At 38.7% G+C, this 9534-nt stretch overlaps 1 protein-coding gene across 1 annotated transcript; it reads left to right on the top strand.

The window, feature by feature from the left end:
• Positions 1–7895, top strand: LOC139717577 (toll-interacting protein-like). The gene is made up of 6 exons (XM_071629084.1): positions 1–103; positions 4559–4729; positions 5366–5548; positions 6070–6222; positions 6739–6856; positions 7505–7895. The coding sequence occupies exons 1-6, from the start codon at positions 65–67 to the stop codon at positions 7693–7695; spliced, it is 855 nt and encodes a 284-aa protein (XP_071485185.1). The 5' UTR covers positions 1–64; the 3' UTR covers positions 7696–7895.
• Positions 7896–9534: the final 1639 nt, after the last annotated feature.

Raw genomic sequence — 9534 nt, 5'->3', positions numbered from 1 at the left:
ATAGCAAGTTGCACGTAAGTACAGTGGTGACTACGTTATGTTGCAGCAGCGATCCTGAAGAGAAATGGCAACGTACGGTGGTGCTAGCGCTAGGAGGTCTCAGGTAACCAATTGCATTTATTGACATGTCGATTTCTCTATCATCTACTCGTCTCTAGCTTTAAAGTGTGAGTGGGATGAAATAATTCGAGGCCATATTTGGAGAGGCTTGTCGTGATACCTTGTTTCTTGTACACGGGTAGGAACGCACGGTAAATGCGGCACTGCATCTTGCTGCACTCCCCGTCTGGCAGTGCCTGTGGCACCATGCAGCTAGCTGCATTTTTAGTGTTCTGTTGTGCGTGCGTGCACTAACTATTTTTAGTGTCTACACTGCACTTAGCTGCTCTGTGACTCTGTGTATGATTTACTAAGTAGGGCCTAGTCAATATTCCATTGAGTTCTACATGTTTAACTTGTCACAACATTGCATTGGCATTGTCCCACACATTCATTGATTTCGGATGAGACAGGGAGGGTCCCAGATCAGACCCAGTCCCAGGCCCGGGCAGGGATAGACGTCTAATTAACATGATTAAGTAGAGTCCTTTTTAGTCGTGGTAGTGTCATCATGAGTGTAAATGTAACTGTAAGTGTAACGTCATATTAAGACCTCTACATTGGACAACATACAACCTTGTCCTTGATCGCCTGACCAGACAGACGCCATGCCCCAAACCTGTTAAGTGTCATGTGCCTTTTATTTTTTGTACAGTGACACTGCATTGACAGGTATAACCAGGGTCAGGGAGGTGGTAATCCCACCTCCCTGGTGTAACCATGTATATAATAACCTGTATTTATCTTGATCATAAATTCAGGCCAGGGCAGGGGTTTATCGGGGACACCTAACTAAACTCTACATGACAGGCCAGCCAGTAGGCCATATGTACAGTTGAATTTATAAAGCAAGTTGCCCGTTTTTTGACCGCCTACAATCGTAATTGTGGAAGCAATTTAGAGTGCATGTATCGAACGCCTGTGAGCTGCGCCCGCCCATGGTTCAAACGCCTGCGCCCATCATTCGACCCCATACAGTGTATGCCCATACTTTGAATTCACAACGTTCCGCTGTGCACCGCCTGTGAATGGATTAGCGCACGTGCTATGATTCTACCACGCACGAACGAGAGCTGTATAGACCGGGTCTCCATCGCACTAAGACGTAAGAGAGCGCGGTACTCTATACTCCACGCTGTGCGAGAGATTTGCATTCACATACGCACAGATTCAACGCGCATACACTGCGGCCAAACCATGGCGAATATCATAAATCCTTGCACAGGTGGCATGCAAATACAGAATATATTTAAAAGAAAAAAACAATGAATGAATGCCTCAATTGATGCACTTTTTCTGCTGACCAGTGCTGTACATTGTTTTTCTTGAATGTACTCCAGTGGGCAGTGAATGAATGGGCCACCCATTGATCCCCATGCCAGTATACCCGCCCGGTTTAAATTAGCGGTAGAAGTAGCTCCCTTAATAGTAACTGTGACTAAAATTTTAGGTGATCATGTAGAAATGCACACCTACCGTTCGCTTCGCCGTTTGTCAATCAAATTTTGTGCAGCTATTGGAGATGCTAAATTGAACCATATCCAAGATTTTCATGGAATTATAAAGCCGAAAGGGAAGAAAAATGAGAAATCGGAGCTGAAAAGTATGTTGGTCGCGAACATAATATCCGACGTAGTAAGTAGTGCATCAATTTCGCAGAGAACGATGTCAACGATTATAATCGATTCTGGTAGTCTCTAATTAGCCGTTTACTAGATTCTATTCACACTATCAAACACGATTCGTGCAATATTATGTGTAGGGCCTACTTTCTTTTTTGTTTTTATTTTCTCATTGTTTCCATTGCGACAATCTTCACGATCTTATCACTATTACTAATAGTATTCAAATTATTGATACAGATTATTCATATCAGGATTTGGACGTCCTTTTTTTAAAAATTGTGGCAAGTAGGCTTCCTATTGATTTGATCTTGACAAAAGTTGATAATTTTATAATTTGAATAGTGTTGAAGGGAATAGAATGAAGTTGAAGGAAAAGTGGAAGAAAAAGGTAAGGCTATTAGAAGGAGGGAGAGAGAGAAAGAGAGAGAGAAAAGAAGATGAGAAGGAAGTTGAATTCAAAGGGGATTTGTTTCTAGTAGTCTACATGCATATACTGTAGGCCTAATAATAATAAATTAATGAGAATAGTGTTAGAAAAAGTGTACAATCATGTAGTAATATAGTGGACTTCTTAGTGCTCATTTCACCTAAAAAGATACTCATGGCGCTGTGGAAAGAGAAGATTGAAATTGACATGGCAATATGTTTTTAATTTATAAGTTCGAATTATAGTACATTGTATAAATAATTGTTTTTATGATAGCATTCATTTTTCCATTTCATTTTTTAAATTATGCATACAAGAACTGCAAGCCCAATATTTGCTTTTGTTTTGTAGTAAAGGTCCATTTTGTTGTGCAATATTAATGATGGATATCATTTTCTTTATTTTTTTCATATATCTTTTACTGTTTTGTACACATATTATCCTTCCATCAGTTAGTCAGCAAAAAATGGTGATAGATATGTACAGTCATATGCACACACAGGAGAAAATTAACTAAAACTGATAAAAAACAGACGCATCAAGATCACTTTCTTTCTTCCACTTTTTACTGTCAAGCCGACGTAATTTATGTGGTTAAACACCAAACAAGCGGCTGTATTACAGACTACAACAATCGATTATCATCGTTTTATCGCTCTTCCACACAATCGATCATCCATCATGCTACGCTGACACAGCCGTCGATCGGCGTACTTTTGAGTCATAATTAGCTACTTTTCTTCTGTAATTGGCTATGAAATTTCATGAAACCGTCAGATATGGTCCATCTTGACATTTCTGATAGCCACAAGAAGTTTTCATTGACAAATTGAGGAAGGAAATGGTAGGTGTGCATGGTGTGCATTTCTACATGATTACCAAATTTTAATTTGTAACATAGTAATTTTGTAAGTTAGTATACAGATAAGGTCATGTGGACTACTTTTTGGGGTATTGATGTTATTGCCTGATGGGAGGGATCTTGACTCCATTCTACATTTTATATGTGACCCGTACTGAGGATTAGACCAAGGAACTTGCTCCTTCAGTTCTAGAATTAGAAAAATTCAGTTTCCATTTGTTTCATTAGGTTGTTTTATTTTAATTTGGTATTTGTTTTGTTGCTTGTTATTTTCTCCCTCCCTTCCTCCTTCCTCTCCCATACAAATGATGGCAGAGTCACCCAAGGAGTGTACACCAACAATTTACACATGCCTGCTTAAATCTCTGAATAAAAATTTTGGAGGTACAGTGTACATAAAATGTTATAAATGTTACAAAGTTTGTGGCATTTTAGTCCTCCAACATAACTAATTCACTTGCCTAATACATTTTGCCTTCAGACAAGTAGAATACAAACTTGTCTTATACAGAGCATTCACAGCTGCATCTTTTCATACTTGATTTTTCCCAAGTGAGATCATTTTTTGCTATTGCTGATTTCTTAAAGGATATTTTGAAAGAATCAGTCAGTAAAGGCCTTGGAGTGATGTGAAACTACAGTCAAACCTGTCTATAGCGGCCACCCAAGGGAGACGAAAAAGTGGTCGTTATAGACAGGTGGCCGCTATAGACAGGTTTTCAAACTTTGTGTGCATAGCCCACATGTACATGTACATTGCACATGTATGTGTGTACGTATGCACGCATGTGTTTCATGCATTGAACAATGCCGGTGATTATGAAATTGTTGCACAGTAGCATATGTGTACAATTCTGAAGAAAGTTTTTTTGTTATGACTGAATTAGTGATGACTGAAGTGGTGGCTATCACTGAACGTTGCCCAGGAATAACTGGCACGACTACAAAGCAGCAAAACACGCAGAGTTATCTGCTCGGCTACGGCTCCATCAGGTCTTTGGCCGCTATAGACAGGTTAAAATCTACTACGAGAAACAAAATTTGTGGGCGCTGGCCGTGTTAAGACAGGTGGCCGCTTTACACAGGGTCTTAAACAGGGCTTTTCTCTTGGGGGCGGGGGGGGGGGGGGGGGGGGGGGATTTTTCAGTGGCCGCTATAGACAGGTGGCCGCTAAGGCAGGCTTGACTGTATGTTTCAAATGATTGTTATTTGTTTGTTCATTTTTGTGTGTGTGTGTGTGTGAAGAAAACATGTATATGAAATTTTGGTTTCTTAATGCACTTCTGACTCGTGGCTGTACAGCTTTCTCTCTGCTGTGTCTGTGAATGTTTTACATTAAATGAAAGCGGAGAATGAAAAGAAAAATCTAAATGGACATTTTTCATCTGTATAGGAGAGTTTTGCTCCACCTTTGACTTTTAACTTCATTAAAATGCATCAGGAATACTATTTTTAAGCTATCAAACTTGGGTGGCCATGGCATTACATGTGGATATTACATATCAGACTTACCTCCATTCTTATCATGTTTGTTAACGCATATAGGTAATCGTGGGACAGTTACCAGATGACTTTCTTCGGCTCGGTGGGGCGCAGTCCGATACCCAGCAACAGATAAACCAAGATGAACAGACAGCCAGAGCAATGCAGTATGGTGCAGTCAACACCCAGAGTCCCGGGGCATATGTAGGCAGACTCAGCATCACAATAGCTCAGGTTAGCTTCTGCCTAGATAGATACATTGTCATGTTTCAATGTTCTTGTTAAAAAATGGAATATAAAATATAATTAGAATTAATATGAAGTATGCCTTTCAGTATAAAATAGATTACTGTAATGTTATAACTAATTGCAGTTACTGTAAAAGTGGTTTCTTTCACGTACAGAAACTTTCGCGGTTTCCATTGGTGCGGACTTTTTCGCGTGTGTCTAAATTCACGGTCGGTAATGATAGCATTGTACAAGCGACGAGTTCAAAACATTTTCGTGTGATGTTAAATTCGCGGTTCAACCTCAAAGCGCGAAAAGCGCAAAAATAAAACCACCGCGAAAGAAACCACTTTTACAGTACACTGTATTCGTGATTTTTTTTTTTAAGTGAATTAAAAAAAGGAACCGTCTCCCCACCCCCCTAAAAAAATCATCCCCAAATGAAGGAAAACAAAGAACTTGCCTGTCAAGTATAGAAAAGAATGAAGATTATAGATTAAAGGTGTAAATTTCCTGTTTGTAAACCATGCAGTTTTACATTGCCTAAAGAAAGAACATGTTTCATAGTAATGTAATACTTCTGCAATAAATGTGTATTATTTGGAATGTAAAAGATGCACTTGTATATTGTTTGTCACACAGGCTAAACTGGCAAAGAACTATGGCATATCCAGAATGGACCCTTACTGCCGTATCAGAGTGGGACACGCTGTCTTTGAGACCCCAACAGATGTTAATGGTTCCAAGAATCCAAGGTGGAATAAGACCATCCAGTGCAATATGAGCCAAGGGGTAGATTCAGTGCACCTGGAACTGTTTGATGAGGTGAGTCCCTCCTGCACAAATATTGTGATGTCAAAAGTGAGAAGGAAAGGGAGCTAAAAACTCCTGGCAATAGAAATAATTTGCTCAGGTGTTGGATGATGAGCACTGTGTAGCACAGACCATCACTAATGACAATCTCTGCAGAATTTGTGCAAACCTTGGCTGCACATAGTGTTGCTGCTTGCAGAGCTGTAAACAGGGCTGACACCACATGCTGTTGCATGTCATCAAAACAATTAGTGTAGCCATGCTAATGGCCATGGGAGATATTCGATAGGAAATAGTAACGTACTATACTGTGATAAGGTACAGCGTACACTGTGTACATGTGATCAGATGGATCTCATAGATTAGACTAAAACTACCAGGTACTCCTCCAACAGTTGAGAATGGTCTTGTGTAAATGCAATTTACATAAGATATCATTTTGGACAAAAGCCACCTTGTGCATGTGTTTAAATCTGACCATCAGAGGTTCCATGACAGTGTACATTGTATTGCTCCATTTTTGTTCAATGCAGAAAGCCTTTACGACAGACAACAAGATTGCGTGGGCTCTCATCACGCTTCCGCCGACGGTGTTAAATGGTGAGACCAAGGATGACTGGTACCCACTAACCGGCAGGCAAGGGGAAGACAAGGAAGGCATGATCAATCTGATTTTCTCATATGTGGTAAGAGAACAAAGGAAGGCAGTCATCATGAGCAGTTTGAGTGACCTCACTTTGATTGTCCCCATCAAACATCATATTGGTAGTAGCTCTCAGTAGACTGTCATATGATTTCAACATCACGAACATTTCCACCATAAGAGTTTTAGAATTTTAGAAATGTTCTAGAATGCTGACCAGAATTGAGTGTATCAGGTCTCAGAAAGCAGTGGCGTCACAAATTTTAGTTATTCTTTCCAAAGCACATACACTTTGTTTACTAGCAAGGGAAATATTATTGTAGTTCTCTTTACGATGGTAACTTGTTCCTTGCCACTGTATGTAGTATAAAAAGTGTGAGCCTGATTTAGAAAACTCCCTCAATCCTCTCTTGTTTGGTCCTTTGAGTGTAACAAATGAAATTTGCATAGTTCAGTTGGATTTTGATAACTTCTTCTTTTTGTTGTTGTTGTAAAGGTACTATATTATAGGCGTGAGTTTTCATGTTTTTTTTTTCCCTTACTTTTATCTAACTTTCAGCAAGTGCCAGTCATGCCCATGGTGTACCAAGCTCCTCAGCAAGTTGTGTATGGAGGACAGGTTCCAATCGTCATCCCTGGGACATATCCTTATGGCCCTGTAGCAACTCCAGTTGGAGGTGGGTATACTGACAATGATAAAGCAGTTCTGAACTACATTGAACTCTGATGATACATCAAACTTCCTTGATCTTGCATATTTTTGCTTTAAACATACAAAGTATTGTGCCACTTTGAAAAAAAAAGGAAGTGTAATGCAACAAAGAAGGTGCAAATTTGGGATTGGAAAAGTATTGTGCCTCTTATCTGTGAAGGAAAAAGTCCCAGCAATTATGACTTGATGGAGATGTGCATTTTTATGCTTTAACCCCAGAGGATGATGAAGACTGGTATTACGTTTTCTGATTGTCAGGTCAGGTCTCATTACCCACAGTCAGTGGATTTTTTGATACAGGGCCCAGGTATGCTACTTTGGGTGTAGATGCGCAGATCAGATTTTGGGCAAATCTTCTTAATCATAGGTAACTGAACATTGCATTTTGTAAATTGCAAATTTTCAGCTGAAACTTAAACTGAGTAAGAATAAAGTACCGTAATCAGAAAATAACTTTCAATGACTTTTTGGTTGAAGGATCACATATCACAGTTGATGTATGTTTTGGTATCAGAAAACTTTGAAGGTCACTACATTACTGTGTACGTAACTTAAGACAGTATGAAAACTTTTGTTCGGAATCATTTATATTCTTTCTCCCTCCTTTCATCAGCTTATCCACCCCAACAGACGATGATGCCTGTGCATCAACCGCGCCCTCAACCTCCACAAATCACACAGGCAGACCTCCAGGCACTGCAGGAGATGTTCCCCGGTACAGATTCCGAGGTGATCCGATCGGTCCTGGAAGCTAACAACGGAAATAAAGACGCCACCATCGATTCCCTGCTCCAAATGACTTGATAAGAAACGCAATTGCAAGCACCAATGGGAGGCAAGGCGATGTAGTGTTCACATTTACAATTAACTCTGTTGTGATCTCCAGTTCTCTTATAAATACATTTTGAGTTTCACCTATATTCCTTTCACTTGGAGCTCTCTTACATTTATATATTTTCAAACATATTTCAAGCCATACTTGGGAGCTCACAGTGAATTTGTATTGCTATGTATATCAATTTTGTTTTTATATTTATTCCTATGATTTTTTTTTAAATATCTAATTCTGAACAAGAATACAAGAAGTGTAGGATATAGGGTTGTGGGATTTGGTACATTTTTTTATGGGAAGAGTAATGATGATGGGGTACTCAAATGGTAAGATGAATGAATATGTATCAGAATAGATCCACCAGAACCAAGAGCTCATGATGGTCACCATTTGGAAAAACCAGTGTATTATGTATTCCAAGAACAGTCTGTACTGTCTATTTTGCACTTTGCAGCAAACCTTGTAGTTCTTTCAGATTTTCACATTGCTTTAGCTTTATGCTACTGTAGTATACATGTAAGTCTTAACATGTCTACATGTTTTCCCATGTATTGCATGACAAGTGTCACATTTAAACATAGCTTGAAATAAACTTTCATTGCTGTTTTCATCTAATTTCATCTTGTTATTGGTATACTCTTTTAAAGGATAAACTGGAATGTTTGCCTTCCATAACACACATTAACTTTTCACTATCAAACCTGCCGACTAGTATGTGTTTACAATTATCAACTACCAGTATGTCTTTTCAATTTATTATTTTCATTTAAATTAGAAAGTGTGAATTTGAGAAGAAGAGTTGTATATTAACTGTTTGCTTTAGCACATTTAATGGAAAAAAGTTCCTATATTTGAACCAAAATATGATTCTCTTGCCTTCAGAATGTTTCGTATGATGTGTTTGTTTGTTTTTTATTCATTTATTATTATTTTTTCTGTACTATGCATCAGCATGTTCTGTATTCTGCAGAGATAGGCAACCATGCACTAGTCAATGGTTTTTACCTTTCATGTCATCAGGCTGTAAAGTTGATGATGTCATTGAGAATTCTGCCCATTGCATATAAATGTAAACATTTTGTCTCTAGCTTTTGGGTCCGTACGCTGGCTGCGTGCTACATGCAAATGAATGAGGTGATCTTAGGCACTAATGTGCAACATGCCAAGGTCAAGTGGGGTCACATTTTTGGTGTTTTTTTTTATTTGTTTGTGTTTTTTTTTTTTTTGCACTTCCGGTATTAGTTACTGTGCAACAGGCACATGCAGAGTGTATATGCAGTAATTGCATCTAATTTGTCCTTCCTTTTTTTTTTGTCATGACTAAAACACCGTCACTTCACAATAGAAATGTATTTTCTTCATTTACTGTAACAGTCGATATTTTTCCAACACGTAACAATTGCTGAGAAAATCTACAAAACTATGGTAGTTTGGAGATGGAGATAGTACTCAATGCTTTTCGAACACAAGCAAGTAAGGCTCATGCTGTGCACTTACAGCGTTGTCAACAAATTGCACTGCCGCTGTTAAAGTTTTTACACTTGTATGCAATAATGATAATTGGTGGTATACCAACCCTTTCACCAAATCTGCTTTTCAACTGATCTGTTCGTGGTTGGGGATGTGTACATTTTGTAATCTACATCCTCCTCAAACAACAAGTACACAAGTGTTGTGATCAATAGGTTTATCAGAGTGTTTTGTGTATCTGTAAATTACTCACTTTGGGGGTGTCTCCAAAGAAGGAGAATGCTTTTGAATTGAAATGGCTTAATCATATGAAGCGTTTGATTGCAAAGTAGGTAACTAAA

The sequence above is a fragment of the Diadema antillarum genome, unplaced genomic scaffold (assembly GCF_040938485.1).
Source record: "Diadema antillarum isolate AM-2024a unplaced genomic scaffold, OU_Dant_1.0 scf00000077, whole genome shotgun sequence".
In the NCBI taxonomy this organism is placed as follows: domain Eukaryota; kingdom Metazoa; phylum Echinodermata; class Echinoidea; order Diadematoida; family Diadematidae; genus Diadema; species Diadema antillarum.
The sequence above is the reverse complement of the archived record's forward strand: the minus strand, read 5'-3'. Positions and strand labels throughout refer to the sequence as shown.

What these genes read in the sequence shown, in the direction of transcription:
- LOC139717577 (XM_071629084.1), top strand. Translation starts at nt 65, where the DNA reads ATGGCAACGTACGGTGGTGCTAGCGCTAGGAGGTCTCAG. An exon ending in TCAGCATCACAATAGCTCAG is followed by an intron (nt 4,730 to 5,365) that starts GTTAGCTTCTGC and finishes TTTGTCACACAG; the next exon opens with GCTAAACTGGCAAAGAACTA. An exon ending in ATCTGATTTTCTCATATGTG is followed by an intron (nt 6,223 to 6,738) that starts GTAAGAGAACAA and finishes TCTAACTTTCAG; the next exon opens with CAAGTGCCAGTCATGCCCAT.